Below are 24,963 nucleotides of genomic sequence, written 5' to 3'. Positions count from 1 at the left end.
AAATTAGTTGCATGCGACGCGTTGTGGGCTTGTAGATAGGCTATTTTCAGCAAGTGAACGGTATCAAGGCCCGCCAAAATACATTTTGTTCGACTAAATCAACTGTAGATTTAGTCGACTAACATCGTCTAAGTCGACTAGACTAACACTAGACTAGACTAACACTAAGACATTCCAGGTGACTAAATGACTAGATGACTAAAACTAAATGAAAATTATTCAAGAGACTATGACTAAAACTAAAATCAAAATTTGCTGCCAAAAACAACACTGACACTTAGTAGTCGCTTGGTGAATGAAAACAGCCAATATTCAACTCAGAACATGTTGCGATGCGACAGGTTGTGAGCTTGCATATTGCTGTGAAAAAACTAAAAGACTGACATTCTTTTGAAATGTTTGCCTATAAATGATAGGTTCTATTGAAAAATACAAAGTTTGGGGAATGTGAGTGTGAACTTGTTCATTTTAACCTGTGTGGACTGCACTTTGAGCTATCTTCTGCAACGCTGTGATTAGCTGATGTGATTTCACAACGGTGATGAGTAGTATTCATGCGTTTCAAATGCAGTCCTAGTACACCTGCCATGTTGGGGATCAGCAGCTGTTGCAAACAGATTAATTAGTTCAACGCCTATAAGACGGTTCAGACAAATTGAAACACCTGTGTTGGCCCCCAACGTGGCAGGTGTAGGACTACATTTAAAGCGGATGTACCTGACTTGATTTTTAGGCGTCATTTTCATAATCACACACTCGATTTCAGTTCTGACTTTTACGTGAATGAATAAAGTCTGTGGTAAAAACAACAACATTTACTATTTGATAATTATGGTACTACTAGCACCATTGCCGCTCCTGCTGTGTATTTTACCTATCGGTCCATTGGGCCCTGGCTGTCCAGGCTCTCCAGGGGAGCCTGGGACTCCTGGTTGTCCCGGGTATCCAGAGAACCCTGGTGTACCCGGTTTCCCCTCCGGACCCGGGGGTCCCATGCCAGGATACCCATCTTCCCCCTTGGCTCCCTTCTCCCCCCAAAAACCTAGACAAAAAAAAAGTACAACTCATTACACTATACGATAATCCCATACAAATTCCACTGTAATAAATATCTAATGTTATTGCACAACTAATAATGTGACAATGCAACTATAGGACTACTGCTGTCTCTGTATTAACCCATTTAGACCCAAGTTAAAAACATTCACTTTGAAAGAATATATATTCAAAGATTTGCACCACATTTTTACGATTTTTCAAAAATAGCAGACCTACAAGCTCGTAGCGTGCCACTTGGTGGCGCGCTATGAGCTTGTATATCTGCTATTTTATAGCACATTTTTCAATAGCTAAATGATAACATAATGTTTAAAACACCAAAAGGGGTTCCCGCCCAAAATGGATTAATTATATGGTTAGATATGACTGACAACAATGCAATGCAACTGAGACAAAGAGCAACACTTTTCTACATTTCTGGTTCTGGACAACCGCTCTGCAAATCATGTGGCGACGTTGTACGAGTATGAAGTTATGATTATGATATAGTACTTTAGTGTCAGTTCACAATGACATTTGTCTTGCGACACAGCAGCCACAACTCACATCACAGCTGTCACTCGATCCTGTAGGTTCACACTCTATAACATACGACGAATTAGACCGTTCCTCACCCAGGAAACAGACCAGCTCCTAATCCAGACAACAGTCTTTTTTTTTAAGATATTTTTTTGCGGCTTACGCCTTTTATTTTTTTGAAGGGACAGACAGTAGGCTGACAGGAAACGGGAGAGAGATGGGGGAAGACATGCAGTAAAGGCCGTGTCGGGCTCGGGAATCGAACCCGCGGCACACTGCATTTTCCAAATGCGACTGGATTACCAGTCGGGTGCCCAGACGGTTACGCCACCGCTTGGGCCAGACAACAGTCTTGTCAAAACTCGACTATTGTAACTCCCTCCTTACTGGCCTACCAGCATGTGCACTTGAGCCTCTCCAACTGATCCAAAATACCGCAGCTCGCTTGGTCTTCAACCAGCCAAAATTCTCACATGTCTCCCCCCTGCTCCGCTCCCTCCACTGGCTCCCGGTCGCTGCCCGCACAGAATACAAAACTCTGATGCTGGCATTCAAAGCAACCAAAGGTATGGCTCCCCCATATCTTTCAAGTATGATTGAACCTTACAAACCCTCCCAGGTATGGATGTTTATGTGGGGAATAAACTGAATAAAGGGGACTGATGCGGTCGGAAGGTATTTTTCATTATACCCTTTTCTTTACCTATGTATAATCATGTATAATGGAGTTTAACCCATTGAGAACAGATTCTACAAGTGTCTTTTAAATCCTTACAGTTTTCTGAAAAAACACATGTTTCTATGTGGAAAACAGTGGTTCTCAAACATCTTTGGCCACCGACCCCCATCTGAAAATATCTCATTTCAGAGACTCCCCCCAGAAGCAAAGATTTGAGTTAAAGACGTTCACTGTGAAAGAATATTCAAAGATTTGCACCACATTTTCGCGATTAAAAAAAAAATAGCAGACCTATACAAGCTCGTAGCACGGCACCGCAAAGAACAGAATGCTTAAAACACCAAAAGGGGTTCCCGCCCAGAATGGGTTAACATTTTCCAAATAGCCACATTTACCTGGAGGTCCTATGTGTCCTTTCACTCCTTGTAACCCCCCAGGGCCAGTCTCTCCTGCATCACACACGCTGACTTTTGGGCCAGGGGGTCCTACTTTGCCTGGCGGACCGTCCACCCCTCTCTCTCCTCTGCGTCCCAGGGCTCCTGGGATTCCTAAGGGACCTGAAGGGGAAGACGTTTACCATTTTAAACACACTTTGACCTGTGTTCGATTCTAATGTCTTCTAAATCATGACAGTTTTCTGAAAAAAACCCATGTTTCTGTGTCAGTGGATCTCAAACATTTTCATGTCAAGGAGCCCCAGAATGATCTGTATTTGGCCACAGAATCCCATCTGAAAATATGTTGGTCCAAGGACTAGGGTTGGGATTCGTTAGGATTTTAACGGTTCCGGATCCTTCCCGGATCCCTCTTAACGGTTCCGGTTCCTAACGGTTCCCTTAACGGATCCTAATATTATTTTTTCCCCTTTTTTTCTGACATAAATGATGCTTATATTATAACTAACCTAACCAAGTACATAATAAAAACAAATTAATTAATTAAATTATTGAAAATGCACTTTACAAGTATGAGGTGGCACTATTATTTAAACTTCACCACCAGCAGCTAGCCACCACAACAATATCATTTTTACTCTATATATTGCAATTTGCTGTATATTAAATACAGTACACATTGCAATAATGATATTGTTGTTGTAGCGTGAGGAGGGGGGTGTTTAATGGACAATTGTGCAATTTGTAAGGACAATGACAGATTGACATAGCCCTCAAGTTGACCTCCTGTTTGGACCACTTGCTGAGTGCAGGATTAAGACAAAACCCAGACCTGACCAAGGAGGGTTAATTATTTAGAATTGTCACGCTATCTGGTGTGACCCCAAAGTTGACTTCGTGACCGAATACTGACCCCCAAATGAAGACGCCACATGCGACTGCGCACGCACGCCGAGTTTGGACTTTTGATACACATCACACATGCGCCACTGATAATGTGTATTCAGCAGACACGCACATCTGATGAAAAATGTAATATGCGTATGGTTGATTTCTTGCTGTCCTATTTTATCTTATAACCACAGATTTTTGACAGGGGAAATGCGGCTGCATTTCTGATGTGTGTGTGTGTGTGTGTGTGTGTGTGTGCGCATCTGTGTCCACACTCATAGGAGTGTGAGAGGGTGAGGGTGACTAGATGGTCGACCGAGATAAGAATGAATAATGACACAAGAAGTTTCCGTTGTGTTGTAAAACTGTCCATTGTTAATTGTTAACGGTTTCGTTAAGATTAGCAGTTTAAGAGCTGGTCTAAACCAGTTGTGGGTAGCTCTCTCTTTTTAATATAATGTGGGTCTAATCAAGACTCCACGCTCTTGTTCAGCGACAGCTCTGTGAAGCAGGTCGCATCAACCCGCTGGCCCACGCGCATGTAGCCTACTCGGCCCAAACAGGACCGCCGCCTATGCGCTCTCTTACGGCAGCTCTGCGGAGCAGGTCGCGACATCTTACACCACGGGCGGGCCTACGCGCAGCTGAGGACAACCGCCTAGTCTAACGGCGATCAGGACGTTAAGAGCAGTCCAGTTTAATGCGAGTTTTACTCTGACAGTGATCGACTTGTTATACTTTAACTAAGAAGTAAAGTTATCCTCGCGCGCAGCATCACCAGCAGGTGAATGAACTTTTCCTGCACAGAAACGCTTGAGGAACCACCGGTGAAGGCAGTGCTACTATACCAGGTGGGTCGGAGACTGTTTGTTAAAACATCCAGCCTCAAAACGACATGGTTTAATAGAGATCTTAAATGTAGCCTATGTAGTCTAGTTGTAAAGAGAGCTCCCTTTTTTTATTAGATTATATGATACAACTGAGATCCTCAGGCACACCGACCACCAAGCCTAAAAATCTCTCTCTCTCTGCGAGGCGTCACTCTTCTCCTCCTCCTCTCCTCCCTCCTTCTTGCTGTGTTTAATTTCTTTTATTATTCATGCAAACGTGTTTTTAAAAAGCGAACCTATTTCAGTTGTGTATTGCGTTCGATCAGACGGGACCAGAGAACGCATTCGCCCTTGATTATACTGTCTGACACATATACTGTGTAGGTTGTATCAACAACGAATCGCGTATACCTGCCTGACTAAACGCAATAAAACAATACGCATTTAATTGTTTCTCTGTGGCTCATGCCCAAATGGAAACAATCTCATGACGTGTTCGCTCATTTGCTATGTGGTTTTCATATCATTTGTAACTAGTAATTGATATAATAAACACCCCTTTTGATAATACAATCAATCTTCGTTGAAGCAGTTTCTTTGATTCATGGTATTATTGTATATCTGAAGGTTGCTTATGCAAGGGGAAATCTATTGCATCTCATTTATTCACAAGCCGTTCAACAACTCACGTCCGACAGAAGTGACGTTTTTAATGATGCGCTGGAAAGCATTGAATATTCCCGATTCATTTTATTATGATTTTGGAATATCATATTGCGGATTAATCATAACCAATTAATCTTACAACCCCAGCTCACTACATTATGGTGCCCCCTTGTTTAATGGCGCCCTAATTGACGTTTATGGTGCCCACTTAAATAGGACGGCTTTTGAGGTGGTAATGACTCCCCTTTGTATGTGACATCGGTGTACATTTTATATTGAATCAACGCAACTCAACGCAAGTTCAACGCAACTGTGGCCTTGCTGCTCATGTTTCACACGTCGCTGTAAAGGCTGACGTAATAAGCGTTCGACATCCCTAATCGCTACGCCGAACCCTATGCATGGGTGACGGTTTGTGAAAAGGGAAACTAACACGGGTTATACTTACTTGTTTCCTAAGACCCTGTTGTGCTAAGCCACGGACTCGCTATCCGAGAATTAGTCAAACAACGAATCTATATGCTAGTCAGCTTTCAGCTTTGTTCATGTAATGTGTTCATAACTAAGGTGACTGGAACCTGGGTTGTATAAACGATAGACGATTGAATGTTACACATAGGGTAAGGACAGAAAGACTACGTTAAGTATGACCTTTTAACTTAAATGTTCCCGTAAAGTAGTGTTATTGTGATTTTGTTATTACTGAACCAGGAGTGAACGAGTGGGCTAATCGGTGGTTTTCACCGGGTGCTCTATATACTGTTTTTCAGTACACGCCATATTGTGTGTTGTGTGAAGTCACGTGACTCAACTCACCACACACCCCTTTTGTCAGGGACCTGACAAGAAAAAAAAGTTAGTCTGCTAGATCGCCATTTTGGTTTTCAGACTATCGTACCTCCCCTAGATAGGAAGTTCCAGGCCGTGACAGGCCAAGAGTGCCGACGGCCAGCCCCTTTGCCCGTACTGTGTGACAATCCCAGCCAACCGCCCATCTAGTGGCCATAGCTGGTGTCACTCTCACAACGGTACGTGCATGTTGCATGGTTACCAAAGCATTGAGACGTTTGGGTCTTGGTGTGTCATGAGTACGCTGTTTTTAAATAACAGCACACACTCACTGGTTCTATTTGCATGCGTTTGTTCACATAGTATCAGCAACCGCATAAGTGCGGAGCTGCTCAATTTGTGGTTTCTTTGAAGTATAGTCTTACTTAGAGACACTGTACTGCTGGTTTGATTGTTTGTGCTTTGTGTGGCGGTTTTGTGGTACTACTCCGTTACACTGTCGTATGGTTCAGGTGGAGAAGAGTCATTTTGAATGCACAATGAATGAAACGTTTTGAAAAGTGGGGAAATTTGTTATTTTAAATCTAATTAGGATTGTTTTATCACACCCTGCCGTTGCAGAATCCTAGCTTCGCCTGGGGTTTTCACAATTTAAATTCTAAAAGAGTTTCAACTGTGGCTGTGTGATCGTTTGATTAGACCTGTACGGGTTATAATTAGGCGATCGCTTAACCATTGTTTTAGCTGGCTCCATTTCGTAAAGGGAAATAATCGACTGGTGGGTTTAATTGACCCGGTGGTTGAATTTAGTTCCTTTTTCGCGAATGGTCTTAGTTGCAAACTGTTAATGATCAGTGACTCTCATTGCTTAATTAATTCCGTTTTGACAAAAAGTTTTGATTGAATAGTGGGCTCTTTGCTCATGTTTTCAATTAATTCAGTTTTGACAAATAGCTTTGATTGGGAAAATGAGTTACTTACTCACTGTTTCGATTAAACATTGATACCTGCAACATGGATAAGGCTTTAATTGGATTTCCTTAATTACTTTTTTTTTTAAATAAAAAAAATAAATTTGAATTAAATGTGATTGATTGAAATTTTATTTTGAATTTTATTTGAATTTTAGTTTTTGAGAATTTTTTTTTAAAGTTTTATTTGCTCCCTTACTTCCTTTTCAAATTATCACTTTGATTCTTTGATAGGAATTAAGAGGGTAAATAAAAGGGGGGTTAATAGGTAAATAATAAATAACAAAACTAAAACAAATATATATCCACTTTGTTTCATTCGTGCGCATTCTTACATTGCTGTTTTTGCTTGATAGACAGTGGAGGGACGCTACTTGTCCATTCTACCTCCCGGTGTCAAACAGCATTGTGGAGTTTTGAGTATTGTTATACTTCCGAGAGCTTTCAAATTACTAAGTGCTAAAACCACAGCAGTCAGAGGGTTAGCATGGATCCAATCAGAGCCATGATCAAAGGACTCCAGGTCACCACTGGTCTATTTTTCGATGACACGCCTTGCGTGAATCAATTGGATGTGACCATGACCCACTTGAATGTCCAAACTCTAGCTAATTCACATGCTGAAACCAGAGGCTATACTGAAGCCGAACGCGATAAATTAGCTGGACATTTGTTGGGAAATTTAATCCGTTTATGGGAGCTGGATCTTGCGACAGGCAAAGCACTTCGTCAGCAAGTACAGGATTTGACTGATAAGGCCAACCAGACAAGCAGTGACCTCATCAAGGCACAGCTGGAAATAACTCTCTTACAGGGCATTAGTTCCCCACCTTCCCCGCCGGGGATTCCTCCTTTGGGGGGGGGAAATGCCCAGTTGCGGCAGAGTCTGACTTCCCAAGACACACCCATGATGGGTGTGGAAGGAAGGTCTACAGACCCATTGGTGACCGACCGGCTGGATGCCGACGTCACTCTGCGCAAAGTAACAGACTTAGGTTGGTTGAGCCTGACCATTCCGATCATGGGCAAAAGCCCTGCGTTACTGCAGTGGGACCAACGGTCCCCTGATGTGACCACGTCGTTGCCCTCAGGCGCGACCTTTATAGTCTATCAACTGCCCTTAGTGGGCAGGATGGAATTTGATGATCAGGAGCACATGTTGATTTACAACATCTCTCAGGAAGGCACGGCCGCAGCGCACAAGAAGCGCACGGCAACCCTGGCTAGGGTAAACGTGCTCGGTCCTCCACCACTGCCAGAGTTCGACGCAGAAATAACTCAAACTCTGGCACTGGGGGACGCAACCACAGATCCAAAATTCCACACAGATTTTCGGCAGATGTTGTATAAGCACGAGTCTGTCTTTGCCAAGGTTTCTCTCGATTGCGGGTTCACCGACATCTACATGATGGGGACCCCAACGGAACTAGCCCCGCCCTCAGGTGTGAGGCAATGCAAAGTTCCCCTGACTCTGTACGACGAACCTCCGATTGACTATAGTAAACTGGCCCCTGTGGAAAGACATTTCGATCTAGTGTCATTACAGGCGGCTGATCCAGCCCTAGCCCACATGATGGCGCTCCTTGCTGGTGATACCCCATCACCTATCCCAGATGTAGACAGGGACTCCACAGAGTACCTGGCACAACTGCTGTTAGCAAAGGACTGCATGTCACTGAGCGAGGGCCTGTTGGTGTATGCTGTAGACTTATATGCGGCACCGCTTTTGGTTATCCCCCAGCACCACAGGGGGATACTATTAAGCTTTGGCCACAACTCAGCAACTGCTGGACATCGGGGTGTCCAGGCAACCTGCGATGTGTTGTGTCAGATAGCTTATTGGCCCAAAATGCACCAAGATGTGGTGGTTTACGTGAGAGGTTGTCTGACTTGCTGTCAGTCCCAAACTTCAAGTCCAAACCCCAGAGTGCCCTCACAAGAGAGGGGAATTAAGTTCCCATGGGCAGACCTCCAGATAGACTGGGTTGGGCCATTTGCCAGATCTTCTCAGGAAAACTTGACAAAAAGCATGGGAGTCAGGAAAGCTTCCTATGACAAAACGGCCTCGCAGGGCCAGATCAAATTACACATGCCCCAGACAATCACCGAACTGACCGACCCTGAGGCCAAGGCGAGAGAACTCACCGGCATGCACATTGTAGAGCGCTTGGTCGTGTTATATCTAGTCTATTAAGTTTAACCTTTTTTATTATATTACTATAAAAGCTACCTCGAAATGCCTATACAGAATACTGACTCCTATGAGGAAGGGTTGACCTTTTACTCCGCCCTGCTTCAGTGTGAGACATGAGCAAACTACAACCTCACTATAGTGGAACAAAATCCAAACAAATAGATACGTTAATCTGTCACAAATGTAGCTACACTTTTTCTTTTAAATGTTTACTTACATTAGATTTTGAGCCATTTTGCTCCTTATATTTTGTTATCATTTAAGCCTTGTTTTTACCAGACAAAATGTTTACTTACATTAGATTTTGAGCCATTTTGCTCCTTATATTTTTGTTTTCATTTAAGTCTTATTTTTACCAGACAAAATGTTTATTTACACTAGATGTTGAGCCATTTTTGCTCCTTATATCCGGTTATCATTTAACGAAAGTATTATTTCCTTTCTTCTACTCTGGCCCTTGTTCCATTTCCTCTTCTCACTATCACCCTGGTTTGCCAGTCTTTAGACCAGCACAACTTTACAAATAGAAGAGGGAGCTCAGTGTAAAATGACTTAGGAGAAACCATGTCGTTTTGGGTGCATGATGGGTTAAATGAGACTCTGACCCGCCTGCAATGACATGATTGACATTGATGTGTTTTTCCCCTGGGAGCCGGCCGTGCTCAGGAAAAACCTTACACCCACCTGAATGACATTACCACACCGCTCCCTCCTCCTCTATCATGGATATCATTCCGTGCAGAGCGGAACCTTGCACCACACCTGAAATGACACTGTTGCTTTTCTCTCCTGGGATCGTGCTCGGAAAAAGCTCTCTCTCCCTTTCTCTCACGAATGCTTTCCGTGCAGAGCGAGACCTGGCCTCACCTGAATGACATTGCATACACTGTCGCCTGCTCTCTGTCGCTCTCTCTGTCGCTCTCTCTGCCTCCCTTTTTCCCATGGATGCTGATACAGGCAGAGGAAGCCCTGCACCCAGGTCAATGACATTACAGACACTGCCTCATGCCTCTCTTGTCACCATGGATGCTGATACAGGCAGAGGAAGCCCTGCACCCAGGTTAATGACATTACAGACACTGCCTCATGCCTCTATTTTCCTCATGGATTCTACTGCACCTAGCGGAACTCTGCATCCACCTGAAATAACATTACAGGCATTGATTCCCTACTGCTCCCCTGTGCCACAGATACTACACTGGGCACCCAAGAGAAAGCCACGAACATTGACAACACATTGGCCTCAAATTGACAACTTGTCACAAATGAAATGCGGGATATGGAAATAGGCCAAATGAAGGTCCACAGACGTTGTCTCGTGTCCCCTCATGTGTCCTAAGGGGGGATTATGTAGCGTGAGGAGGGGGGTGTTTAATGGACAATTGTGCAATTTGTAAGGACAATGACAGATTGACATAGCCCTCAAGTTGACCTCCTGTTTGGACCACTTGCTGAGTGCAGGATTAAGACAAAACCCAGACCTGACCAAGGAGGGTTAATTATTTAGAATTGTCACGCTATCTGGTGTGACCCCAAAGTTGACTTCGTGACCGAATACTGACCCCCAAATGAAGACGCCACATGCGACTGCGCACGCACGCCGAGTTTGGACTTTTGATACACATCACACATGCACCACTGATAAATGTGTATTCAGCAGACACGCACATCTGATGAAAAATGTAATATGCGTATGGTTGATTTCTTGCTGTCCTATTTTATCTTATAACCACAGATTTTTGACAGGGGAAATGCGGCTGCATTTCTGATGTGTGTGTGTGTGTGTGTGTGTGTGTGTGCGCGCATCTGTGTCCACACTCATAGGAGTGTGAGAGGGTGAGGGTGACTAGATGGTCGACCGAGATAAGAATGAATAATGACACAAGAAGTTTCCGTTGTGTTGTAAAACTGTCCATTGTTAATTGTTAACGGTTTCGTTAAGATTAGCAGTTTAAGAGCTGGTCTAAACCAGTTGTGGGTAGCTCTCTCTTTTTAATATAATGTGGGTCTAATCAAGACTCCACGCTCTTGTTCAGCGACAGCTCTGTGAAGCAGGTCGCATCAACCCGCTGGCCCACGCGCATGTAGCCTACTCGGCCCAAACAGGACCGCCGCCTATGCGCTCTCTTACGGCAGCTCTGCGGAGCAGGTCGCGACATCTTACACCACGGGCGGGCCTACGCGCAGCTGAGGACAACCGCCTAGTCTAACGGCGATCAGGACGTTAAGAGCAGTCCAGTTTAATGCGAGTTTTACTCTGACAGTGATCGACTTGTTATACTTTAACTAAGAAGTAAAGTTATCCTCGCGCGCAGCATCACCAGCAGGTGAATGAACTTTTCCTGCACAGAAACGCTTGAGGAACCACCGGTGAAGGCAGTGCTACTATACCAGGTGGGTCGGAGACTGTTTGTTAAAACATCCAGCCTCAAAACGACATGGTTTAATAGAGATCTTAAATGTAGCCTATGTAGTCTAGTTGTAAAGAGAGCTCCCTTTTTTTATTAGATTATATGATACAACTGAGATCCTCAGGCACACCGACCACCAAGCCTAAAAATCTCTCTCTCTCTGCGAGGCGTCACTCTTCTCCTCCTCCTCTCCTCCCTCCTTCTTGCTGTGTTTAATTTCTTTTATTATTCATGCAAACGTGTTTTTAAAAAGCGAACCTATTTCAGTTGTGTATTGCGTTCGATCAGACGGGACCAGAGAACGCATTCGCCCTTGATTATACTGTCTGACACATATACTGTGTAGGTTGTATCAACAACGAATCGCGTATACCTGCCTGACTAAACGCAATAAAACAATACGCATTTAATTGTTTCTCTGTGGCTCATGCCCAAATGGAAACAATCTCATGACGTGTTCGCTCATTTGCTATGTGGTTTTCATATCATTTGTAACTAGTAATTGATATAATAAACACCCCTTTTGATAATACAATCAATCTTCGTTGAAGCAGTTTCTTTGATTCATGGTATTATTGTATATCTGAAGGTTGCTTATGCAAGGGGAAATCTATTGCATCTCATTTATTCACAAGCCGTTCAACAACTCACGTCCGACAGAAGTGACGTTTTTAATGATGCGCTGGAAAGCATTGAATATTCCCGATTCATTTTATTATGATTTTGGAATATCATATTGCGGATTAATCATAACCAATTAATCTTACAACCCCAGCTCACTACATTGTGGTGACAAATGTTGTCTTTAATGTTCAGATTAATTTAATATGAAGGACCCCTTACCCTAATGGAAACAAATAGTGCTTTCTTGGAATAAAAAAATCCTTTTAGCAGACCTTGTATTGAACTGTAGGCTACGTTCCTGTGCTTTTTTCTGCAAACTGTTTATAAAGTAGGCTAATCAATCTATGGAGGTATATGCACCTAAACGCTGGGCTCTCAACAGTCACGCGATTAATTTAGAGCCAAATCAAAAGCAGTTGAGTTGCTTATAAGTTGTAAAAAATAAGTGCAGAAAATTGATTTGGCATGATTCATAAAATATCAGACAGAAAGACGTCGAGACATTGGCGTTCTAAATTAACACCATTAACAGTTGTACAATACACCTAATGAAAAGCTCTGTAGACATTAGTAGTTTTTATTTTCTATTACGTTACTAGCCTGGGGAAAGTGAACCAGCCTTGCATCATCCTCATCCCCCGCCGGCTGTGGTGGAGCTGCGATTGCCTAGATTATTCTCCTGAGTTGTGGAGTCGTGTAGGCGTATTGATTTTGAGTTGTTTCATCAATGTGGACGTGCAACTCGTACAAGTTGCAACAACCTTTGCAGGGAACTATAGCATAACATTTATTCCACTTTGCGTGCTCAGCCTCAGAGTCATTTCCCTCTCTGTTAACCACACTTTGAAGATCTCTTCGACATCACTCGCTCCGTGGCGGTGAGCGGTCGCTGAATGCACAGAACAGTGGGCGTATCCTCCCCGACCCCACACACTCCTTTAGGTGGGGTGACGTCACCTCAGGCTCTGCTTGCATGCATGCACATTGCACAGACACAGCGGAGCTAAATGACGACTGATGAGAACCGTTTGGGGAACCGTTAATAAAAAAACGATGGAACCGGCTCCGGATCCGCAATGTCGGAACCGGGTCTGAAATGGACCCGGTTCCGAATCCCAACCCTACCAAGGACCCCCCCAGAAGCAAAGCTTTGATGCACGTGCTGTTGGCCTGTCGCGTGTCCCCCCCCCCCCCCCCCCCCCACTGTAGTGCGTGTGCATGTTCACATCTTGTTACCGGGGAGGACCAGGGGGTTTTCCAAATCCCCCAAATCACTGAATGCTCCTTTAATCAATTTACTATAGAAATGAGTCACTGACATGGTGACTAATTTCTACAGTGATTAGATTCAATAGGTCACCACCATTTATCGTGTTACTGCCGAAGGTGTCTGCGTTCACAGAGTCTTCTCTCTCTCTCATGTGAGCTACCATGGATGAAAGTTGAGAGTTGTCATTTTGTGCACATAATACACAATAATATTGAAGCAAACAACGTAACACAAAAGTAACTAATACCGTTACTAGTTACTTTTCTAATGCAGAAAACTCTATTGGTTCGTTACTGCAGCAACACAGGACTGCCATTAATGACGGTAACTCTTGTGTAATATTGCGATTACACAACGGTTACCATTAAAAGAAACCCAGTCGTCAACTCAATTTCATTATAACTAAGATATTCGATAAAACAAAATCATATTTTTTTGAATGACAGATGTAGCCACTACGACTGAAAATGTCCCATGCAAACACGTAGCTTACCTCGTAGCCACTCAACCAAATCGCCTGCAGTGTTTTTGAGGGGCGATAGCTTTTGGCGTGTGTGTGTGTGTGTAAACACAAACTTTGTCCTAACACAAAAATTAAATGCCATTGACAATGAACTGACCATTTTGAGTGTTTGTGTAAACACAAACATTGAAGACGAAGGTGAGGACGCAAATTCTGATTGGGCGGAAGAATGAGATGATTTACGATGATGTCCGATGATAAGAGCGCCCCTCATTTCTCATGGGTGTGATTTCTTTATGTTTTGATTAGGTGTGCCATCATGGTCGTTTGAAGCATGGGTAGAGAGCTATTTCAACCAATCAGAGATGGCTTCCTCAGAACTACCTGTTGTTATAATAGTAACTACCGGTAACCACGTTTCTTTTTGAGCATTAATAATTAGTAACTAACCATTTTGAAGTAACTAACCCAACACTGGACGTCACAGCCTGTCAAGGCTATTATGACCAGATACAATATGTATGTGTTAACCCATTTAGACCTGAGGACGATTCTACAAAATATCTAAAGTTTTCAGTTTTGTCGTTCTCAAACATTTTCATGTCAAGGACCCCCAAAAATATATGTAATTGGTCTCCGACCCCCCATCTGAAAATATGTTGTTCCAGGGACATCCCAGAAGCAAAGATTTGAGTTAAAAACGTTCGCTCTGAAATAATTTATATATTCCAAATTTGCGACACATTTTCACCATTTTTCTAAAATAGCAGACATACAAGCTCGTAGCGCGGCATCGCTATGAGCTTGTAGATCTGCTATTTTTCCAATAGGTAAAGTATAACATAATGCTATAAAACCAGGGGGGCAGTCAGACAGATATTTTGTGAAGCCACTAAGGAAATCGGGATTTCCTGGAAGTTCATATAATGGCCTGTTGTGGCGCTGTCATTGGGCCCAAAAAAACCCATGTATTTGGGCCCAACTTCACCTAGACTGTATTACCTTAATAAACATGGTCATGAATACTTTCTGCTTCCAGTCACTAGTTTAAAGTCTCATTTCTAATGTCATAATATTCTTTTTGGAAAATTATGGTCCCATTTATTTAAAAAAAATACCATAAAGTCGCGTATGTTCTGAGGGGCGTGGCTACCGTTACAGTTATTTTTTACAGTCTATGGTTAAAACACCAAAAGGGGTTCCTGCCCAGAACGGGTTTATTATATTCAACCGTGTAATTTACCTGTTAATCCTGCAGGACCAGGTGGTCCAGGGACTCCTTTAGGACCCTGGTAGCCCGGAGGTCCCGTAAAGCCCAGTGGGCCGGGGTCCCCAATCACAGTGTCCCCAGGGGGACCCTTCAGCCCTGGGGGTCCCCGAAGACCAGGAGAACCTATAGAGGACAACAGTTAAAACAAGAGTCAACTATTTAGAAGAGACAATAGGACAGCTGAGAAGAGAGAGGTTTATACCACCAAAAGCCACCCATTTAGACATGAGGCCAATTCTAAGAGAATTCTGGAAAAACTATAAATATTTATTCCAAAAATAAATATGTTTCTATATACTGTACATAGCATACCGTCCTTACGGTTTGAATTGAAAGCATTAGGCCTATGTGATTGTAATTGTGACGCATTATATGACGCATGACTACCTGGAAGGAACTGTGACATTTTGACATTTGACTATTATTGTGTCAAATACTCAAATCACAACAGATTTTGCCCAACTCGTCACCATATTACGTCCTGGGAGTGAGTGGATATGTGTAGGGAACAAATCAACTCTATCCCCACAATGGGACCAAAACAAGACGTTCTCGTGTATGCTGCTCCTCACTGGCTGCACCAATTGATCTGAATTTGCACACAATTGACCATTAGCTTATGCAGGGCTTCTCAAAGCCCTTTTTTCAATTTGACAAATTTAATGCTGTTTATTCTCTGTTTAACTCTAGGACCGCAGTTTTCGCCGGCACTGCGCATGCGTGCCGTTGTCTCCACTGACGGGTCACAAGCACATGCGTGCATGTGTGCGTGTGTGTGTGTGTGTGTGTGTCACGCAGATGGGACACACACCAGGTTCCAGGCTTCCAGGGTTGCCAGGTTAGCTTTTGCAACAAGCAACTGGGTCTATGAAAACAAGCCCAAACGCCCTGTGTGCTCCTTCCATGGTTCCCACGTTAGCCTTTGTGACAGACACAAACAACTGGGTCTATGAAAACAATCCCAAAGCCCTCATTAAACATAATACAGTGGCTATTTGAAAATAACAGATCTACATTAAGCTCACAAGTCACAGCGCATCGGCGCGAACGTGCCTGCGTGTGTTGCTGTTCCGCTGGGTATGAAGTTCGGCGATGATATTGGGATTTATTAATGTCTAATGAATATGTTGTCCTCCCAAACAGGTAAGGGTTGTAAAGCACGGATTGGCAATTTCCGTACATACAATACTGGTGAAAGCCACGGCTCCGTCGCGGTCAAAACAGTAGTAAAAACAGTAAAACAGTTCTGGGTTTTCTAGGCGTGTATGTACAGAATTGCCAATCCGTGCTATTTCACTGTGTTTGGGTGAGATCAGGCTGAGTGGCTGAATGTTTTCTTTAATCCACAATGGGACTTCAATAATATAGGGAAGGCACTGCTAAGACCTGTTAGGCACACCTAACAGGTCTTTCTCAGCGTTGTCAATCTGAAGTGTTGGCTTTCTGCCAGGCCAACACTTCAGATTGACACCGCTGAGGAAAACCTGTTATATGTTGAAATGTGTCAGTTGCTCTGTCCATGCCGGTAAATAAAACAAAAGTGAAAAGGACATAATATCGTGTGCTAGCTGTTTAACCCATTCTGAACGGGAACCCATTTTGGTGTTAGCATCATGTTATGCTTTAGCTATTGAAAAATAGCAGATCTACAAGCTCATAGCGCACCACCGAGTGGCGCGCTACGAGCTTGTAGGTCTGCTATTTTTGAAAAATCGAAGAACGACTGACATTTTTAGAATCTGATCTCAGGTCAGAATGGGTTAATCAGACCAGTGTGTCAGAATGGGTTACATATATGAATGTATGCTATTATTGCTATACTAATAGTACCTGGTGGTCCATCGAAGCTGTCGCCCTCTGGTCCATCTTTACCTGGATCACCTCGACTGCCATCAGCACCTAGAGACACACACACACACACACACACACACACACACACACACACACACACACACACACACACACAGAAGTACAGAAGTAGTTAAAATATGCAAGAGATTGAAGGGAAGCAACACTTATCGTCATCAAACCCCTGTCCAAGTGTTAATTAGTTTGATTAGGAGCAAGTGGCACTGGCACACTGAGGCCGATCATTCACGCGTACCAAACACCAATCAAGCAAATGTTTGGTCGTTTTTTTTGGGCCACCACAATCCATTGGGTTTGATCAAACATGTGTGTTTGATTGCTGATTGCTGGTGGTGTTCTGCCCCTCCCCCCTCATCAAACACAAATGTTTGGTCAAACCATGTGACTCTCATTGGAAAAGCATTATGGTGGCCCAAAAAAAACGACCAAACATTTGCTTGATTGGTGTTTGGTACGTGTGAATGAGGGTGAATGAGCGATAATGATCCACAGCTGCATGTAGTATGTTTCTTCTTCTCGCCGATTCTCTGACGCAATTAATTCCAATCGTTTTGTAATTAGAGAAAGCTTCTGCACACATGAACAACGACAACGCTACAGGGTGTACTGCTAAAAAAGAAAGTTGTTTTAAACTGCTAAACAACCTTTCTCTGTCCTCTCTTTCTCGGCTGCTGCTGTTCTTTGGGAGAGAAGCCTCGTGTATACTCTGCAGCACGAGTCACGACGGTGTCGTGTGCCTAAAATAGCAGACCTACAAGCGTGGATGGGACGCGTTGTGAGCTTCTAGATCCGTTGTGTTTAAAAAAAGTGCTAATCCATGTAACAAGACAGGCCAGGGTCTTCATTGTTTTTCAGGTCAAGGACCCCTTAGCTGAGAGAGCTCAAGCAGGGGACCCCCCACTACATAGTCTATTATTATTAAAAAACTGTGTTTAAACTAGACATAGACTTGTTTGACAGCACTATCAGTGTGTGACCTGTACATTCATTTTTGTGCTTATTTGTTAATTTTCTATTAATGTGTTTGAACCATAATCGATTAATGATGACATTTAATCTCTTAAATCCTCATTACTCAAAACCTAAAATTGACCTTTGGAAAATAAAAAAAGGTTCCTATCACACAATATTTGGCAGCCCCCTTGCCCCTGTAATAACGTTGAGGACTATAGGGGTCCCCTGTTGAAGACCCATGTAATAATATATGCTAATTATATCCTATAGGATTAGTAATCTAACAATTCTAAACGAGCAAAGAGCAGACCCTTTGTTTTGTGTCTTTGATATGTTTTTGATGTATTGCTGCTGTAAAGTGCACAGAGACCCCTTGGGGTGATTTTGTACTATAAATAAAAATAAATTGAACTGAAACTTACAGAATTCTATAAGTTTGGTTGTTAGACGGAGATGCAGCCTAGTGCTAACCTACAGTAAACCAATACATTTCTTTGAATTTAAATGTAATGCATTTTAGTAGCCTTCTATTGTGTTGAATTGTCATCAAATGCATCGTATCGCATCGTATCGCATTGTACAGAATTGAATCGCCATCAAATCACATCGAATCGGGAAGAGGGGTGAATCGTATCGCATCGTGTCGCCAGGGGATTCCATGTATCGCTAAAGTATCGTATCGCTGGCAGTGCATCCAGATGCGTATCGAATTGGCCTCAGTGATGAGATTCACATGCCTATATGGAACCAGGAAATCATATGTTCGGTAAAAAGCAAATCCCATCCATTCACATTCTGCACTATGTTTTCACATGCCTTTTATTGCGCATCTATTCTATTCTGTAGTGCCTCTTCCTTGTTCCGCCATTATGGGATTTTAGTACTTCGTTAGACCCATTGGTGTGGTTGATATGTGCAATCTTCCTGGAGGCTGAGACCTTGACAGTCAATCGTGCCAATGAAAACATTTGATATCGTGACATCACAATATCATCCCCTCCCCTAACCCCTCCCCCTTTATCATACAACCACAGCTGTGGGAAACCCACGAGGCAAACCAAGGCATATTTAATGAACTGGTTGGGCGTGTCCACATAAAAACATCCTTTTAACCTCCTTATATAATAATACTACCTAATAATGTAATAATGTACCTGATGATCATATTTTAGGGTGGAAAAAAATCCACGACACAAAAACATAGAATCGCTGGCACTGGGTGAATTATTTACTCTTGGCAGTGAAAGAGCTCACTCTCTGACAAGAACGTCATTAGATGTCTTTTGTCCAACTAGACCGGTGCCCGGCTGTAGAGCAACGAGTCGGTATATAACGATGGAAGTTGGAGGTCCATGCCCCACCCCCCGGCTATGCAATACCCGTTGTACCCGTGTCAGAGTACCCGTTCCACCCATCTGTCTGTGTCCCTTTTATGCCCTGTGTTCATTGTGATGTCAGAGTACCCGTTCCACCCATCTGTCTGTGTCCCTTTTATGCCCTGCGTTCATTGTGATGTCAGAGTACCCGTTCCACCCATCTGTCTGTGTCCCTTTTATGCCCTGTGTTCATTGTGATGTCAGAGTACCCGTTCCACCCATCTGTCTGTGTCCCTTTTATGCCCAGTGTTCATTGTGATGTCAGAGTACCCGTTCCACCCATCTGTCTGTGTCCCTTTTATGCCCTGTGTTCATTGTGATGTCAGAACGGGCCAGCTCCATATATATGGAGTAGAGTTCTCAGACTCTATCCGCCCGGTCGGTGACCTATAGCGACGGGGACGCTGATAGACCATTCTGAATCAATAAATATATAAAAAGTCAATGGTGGCAGCCAATTTTTATTTTTTATGTTTTTTTATGGAGGGACAGACAGTATAGGCTGACAGGAAATGGGGAGAGAGATGGGGGGGGGAAGACATGCAGTAAAGGCCGCCGGGATCGGGAGTCGAACCCGCGGCACACTGCAGACTGGATTACCAGCCAAGGTGCCTGGACCATTGAGCCATGGCCCAGGCCGGTGGCAGCCAATTTTAAATTGTCACTTCACTGACTGATGGGGGCCCTGCCCGAGAAGCACCGTGTTAGCACACAGGACATAGAACACATGTCGGAGGGTGGTACCAACCCATGAGTCCTGAGAGTCCCTGCAGTCCATTGTCTCCTCTCTGTCCCTTCACTCCATCAGGCCCAGGGTGGCCCGTGAAACCTTGTGGACCGAGTTCCCCCTGGAGACCTGCAGAAAGACAGACAGACAGATGGACAGGACGCTATGAAATATACCTACTCCATTTTCATACACAATACTAGATACAGTAGATATATAGATAGATAGATGGATAGATGGATAGATGGATGGATGGATAGATAGAATATAGATAGATAGATCTCAAGACTGTCAATGCAGGCATTTGAACATTTGAAGTTGTTGACATGATGTGTTTCATTCATGTCTACCTGGCTCTCCAGCTTGTCCCTTTTCTCCAGGGGGTCCAGGGCTTCTGGGAGCACAAGGCAGTCTCTCCCCTGAAAAAAAAACAAAAAAAAAACAAACATTGACAACGTTGTTTAATTTAATAGATAGCTGAGATCACAGCATCAGCTCTCTTCTACTTTTATTCTCCTCTATTACAGAACTAGTATAGTTCTGTCACTTTCACACTTGTATGTATTTATTTATAATAAATAATAATATCTCAAACTTATATAGCACTTTTCTGAGGCTTTAAACAGAGGTAACAACACAAATAAAAACAACTAAAAACATTACAAACTGTGAAAAGAGTTAGCTAGGGAAAGCAATGTTGAAGAGGTGGGTCTTGAGGGTGGTTTTGAAGGTTTGGAGGGTGGAGGCATCTCTGAGTGCCTTAGGGAGGGCATTCCACAGGGTTGGGGCAGCAAAAGCAAAAGCTCTGTCGCCCCACGTATAGTTTGGTCTTGGGGACGTCGAGGAGGTTAGCATCACCAGACCTGAGGGAGCGGGAGGGGACATGACGTTTGAGGAGGTCACAGAGGTATGGGGGAGCCAGGTTGTTAAGTGCTTTGTAGGTGGTCAGGAGTGTTTTGAAGTGGATTCTTTGTTTGACCGGTAGCCAGTGAAGGTCACAGAGGACTGGTGGAATAATGAACGGGTACTGGTGAGCAGACGGGCAGCTGAGTTCTGGACATATTGACGTTTATTGAGGACTTTGGAGCTGGTGCCATTAGAGGATACTGTTGCAATAATCAAGGCGGGATGTGATGAAGGCATGGATGAGTGTTTCAGCTGTGGAAAATGACAGGGAGGGCCGGAGACAGGCAATGTTCTTGAGGTGGAAGAAGGCGGTTTTGGTGACTTGGTTAACATGGGGGAGGAATGAAAGGGTGGGGTCAAAAATTATACCAAGTTTGCGGATGTGGGTGGAGGGTGTGACAGTGGATCCATCAATGTTAAGTGAAAAATCTTGGGTAGAACTGGTGAGGGAGTTGAGACCGAAGAAGATGATTTCCAATTTCCAATTTATAATTGCAATTGTTTTTTTGCATCCATGTTTTTATATCTGTAAGGCAGGCAGTGAGGGTGGAATGGGTGGTTGGAGTGATGGCTTTGTTTGTGACATATGCCAGCCGGGGTGGCCGGGTGTTAGCCTGTGGTCGCTGTAGCCGATGATTGCATAGTTGTTGACCAAAGGCAGTGGTGGAGAGGCGACAGAAACAGCAGGAAGATCCACAGCATGGCAAAGAGTGTGAGAGTTATTAGGCTCCAGTGCTCCACATACTGGAGGAGGCGTTGCACACGAACCAGACTATAATCTCGCAGGGACCATTGAAGGAAAGTCCGGGCAGTAAGTCAGGCATACAAACAGGCCCAAGGTGAAAAAGGTGTCAGTGTGCGGGGCCCGACGCTGTGCCGCGGGCGAAGCCGCGGCGCAGATCTTTTGAGCGTTTATCGGTACTAAACCCACTTTTTTGGGGGGGGGGGGGGGACAGTATATACTACACTTAAGAGTCATCAGCACAAATCTATTACTCTCAGTATGTAGAAAGATGTTCAAATTAATTACTTCCTGCACTGTACTAGCCCGCCCCGGACTGTGTGTCTGTGTGTTAGGCTGTGCAACAGTGACACGTGGTGGTGAAGAAATGCTATAACGCTATATTCGTGCTCTGACACAGCCAGGGACACAGGGACACAGCCAGGGACAGATCCAGGGACACAGCCAAGGACAGACCCAGGGACACAGGGACACAGCCAAGGGCAGACCCAGGGACACAGCCAGGGATAGACCCAGGGACACAGCCAGGGACAGACCCAGGGACACAGCCAGGGTCAGACCCAGGGACACAGGGACAGACCCAATGACACAGGGACACAGCCAGGAACAGACCCAGTGACACCGCCAGGGACACAGGGACACAGCCAGGGACAGACCCAATGACACAGGGACACAGCCAGGGACAGACCCAATGACACAGGGACACAGCCAGGGACAGACTCAATGACACAGGGACACAGCCAGGGACAGACCCAATGACACAGGGACACAGCCAAGGACAGACCCAGGGACACAGGGACACAGCCAAGGGCAGACCCAGGGACACAGCCAGGGATAGACCCAGGGACACAGCCAGGGACAGACCCAGGGACACAGCCAGGGTCAGACCCAGGGACACAGCCAGGGACAGACCCAGGGACACAGCCAGGGTCAGACCGAGGGACACAGCCAGGGACAGACCCAATGACCCAGGGACACAGCCAGGGTCAGACCCAGGGACACAGCCAGGGACAGACCCAGTGACACCGCCAGGGACACAGCCAGGGACAGACCCAGGGACACAGCCAGGGACACAGCCAGGGACAGACCCAGGGACACAGCCAGGGACAGACCCAGGGACACAGCCAGGGACACAGCCAGGGACAGACCCAGGGACACAGCCAGGGACAGACCCAGGGACACAGCCAGGGACAGACCCAGGGACACAGCCAGGGACAGACCCAGGGACACAGCCAGGGACACAGCCAGGGTCAGACCCAGGGACACAGCCAGGGACAGACCCAGTGACACCGCCAGGGACACAGCCAGGGTCAGACCCAGGGACACAGCCAGGGACAGACCCAGTGACACCGCCAGGGACACAGCCAGGGACAGACCCAGGGACACAGCCAGGGACACAGCCAGGGACAGACCCAGGGACACAGCCAGGGACACAGCCAGGGTCAGACCCAGGGACCCAGCCAGGTACAGACCCAGGGACACAGCCACACACACGTCTATAGTGTGGTTACCACTCAAAAATGACAGATGATTATTTACTAAATCAGTACAAATCTATAGTCAGTATTGAGCAAGATGTTAACATTCATGTCCTGATAGTCATAGAACAATTAATTTACTCCAACAGTTTGAGGAGCGCTAGCCCCTCCTATATTCAGTAGATTTCTGTCCTAAATAGTCACAAAAATGACAATTAATGGATGATAAGATGATAAGAGTGCCGCTCACTTCACACAGGTGTTATTTTTTAAAACAGGTCCAGCAATCGAACTCCCATCTCAAAATCCCTTACAGTTACACTCTTCATATCATGTCAAATAGAAATTATATTCACTGGCAAAATAATAAATTATAATACAGTCAACAGGGTCAGTTTACTTCATTGTCCACACCACAGACAGCGCAAGGTTCTAACGTTGCTAATGCTAACTAGTAGCAGCTACAATTGCAGCTAAACTATGGGATTAACTGGCGAGTCACAGACAGTGTGTCAAAAGTGGACCGTCTGTCCCAACTCCCGCCGAGTCCACACAAACAGAAGGGTTTTTTCTTTCCGCGGAACACATCATGCCACCCAGATGCAAGCAGAATATAGTTCAGAATCATACAGTGAATCACGAGACTAGTCCGTCAGAGAATGGGGAACAGACCCCCATTCCGAAACACCGCCATTCAGAAACCCGGTTAGGGGTGTGTAACCCAGAGAATGCCAAATACTCCATCAGGAGGATCCAAGATTGTTGGCCCGCAGACACTCTGACAGTAGCTGCACTGGTTACTGACACTGGCCGGCCCTAAAGCCAACGAGGGCTAGAACCACACCGGGACAGATGAAGAGTCTGGGTAGTTTCGAGGAGGTTTTCCAGGAAAGAGCCCTAAAAACTGGAGTATGCGTCGCCCTTAATCTCCTCACTAACGGTTCACTGTAATAACTGATCAAGGATCTGACCCTTCTGATCTAAGATTGTGTCCTTTCTGTTGGTTGATTCTAATGTTGCTGGTCTAGAATCAGATCCTTGTACTCCTTCCTTACTGTTGGTTCGTTGCAATGTTGCTGATCTAACTCAGTGGTTCTCAACCAGTGGTCCGGGGACCACCAGTGGTCCTTGGGGGGGATTGCAGGTGGTCCCCAGCTAAATGATGGAGAGAGAGTTGGTAACCAGATGGAACCCTTAATAGATCTTTAACTCTTGAGAACGTCAAATGAAATTGGTTTCATGTTACGCTCTCAAAAGTTAAATTACTGTTAAACATCTGCATTAATTCATTTTACAAGAAGTCTACACAATTAGAGAATGTAGAATAATTGTTATTTTGATCAACGTTTGCCTGTTGTCTCTCCTATGGTAGCCTCGGAAACCGCAGGCGTTTCGTTACTCCTATGGTACCAACATCAATACAGCAAGTTTTGGGCCTGAGAGGCTAAAGGCTCATACATAGTCTGGATTTTCGGTGGTTAGGTGACCACCGAACTACACCATGACGTCACGAGCCGCGGCGAAGAGCAAACCACCGCCACCGCTCCAGCCCTTCTCTCTGTTTTTACTCACGCTCAACGTTATTTCGCGGTGGTCAGCGGTGGTCGCGGTGGTCAGCTCACCACCGAAAATCCAGACTATCCTTGCTTTACCTTGAACTCCTTTGGGCCCCAGGGTGCCCGGACGTCCAGCGGGTCCCGGGTCTCCAGCCGGCCCTCTCATTCCCACGGCTCCGACCACGCCAGGGCCTGGCTCCCCTGCTTGTCCCGTGAAGCCTTTCGGGCCCTGGAACCCTGGATAACCTCTGTCTCCGGGAAATCCAGAGAAACTGTCCCCCTGGCAATAACAACGAAAAGTTTAATCGCTGAAATATTGTGAAA

The 24,963-nt window shown here is 44.9% G+C and overlaps 1 protein-coding gene across 2 annotated transcripts in view; it reads right to left on the bottom strand.

Moving 5' to 3' along the window:
• col4a4 (collagen, type IV, alpha 4) overlaps positions 1–24,963 on the bottom strand; it is a 106,444-nt gene that overhangs the window by 32,887 nt on the left and 48,594 nt on the right. For both annotated transcript variants that reach the window (XM_083773772.1, XM_083773773.1), the window contains 7 exons: positions 24,736–24,919; positions 20,308–20,376; positions 19,979–20,086; positions 16,862–16,930; positions 15,005–15,154; positions 2,653–2,814; positions 875–1,042 (listed from right to left, as the gene is read on the bottom strand). In XM_083773772.1, coding sequence (XP_083629898.1) covers positions 875–1,042; positions 2,653–2,814; positions 15,005–15,154; positions 16,862–16,930; positions 19,979–20,086; positions 20,308–20,376; positions 24,736–24,919 — 910 coding nt within the window. The remainder of the gene's footprint in view (positions 1–874; positions 1,043–2,652; positions 2,815–15,004; positions 15,155–16,861; positions 16,931–19,978; positions 20,087–20,307; positions 20,377–24,735; positions 24,920–24,963) is intronic.

This window comes from Protomyctophum parallelum, assembly GCF_964188405.1.
Source record: "Protomyctophum parallelum genome assembly, chromosome: 9".
In the NCBI taxonomy this organism is placed as follows: domain Eukaryota; kingdom Metazoa; phylum Chordata; class Actinopteri; order Myctophiformes; family Myctophidae; genus Protomyctophum; species Protomyctophum parallelum.
The sequence above is the reverse complement of the archived record's forward strand: the minus strand, read 5'-3'. Positions and strand labels throughout refer to the sequence as shown.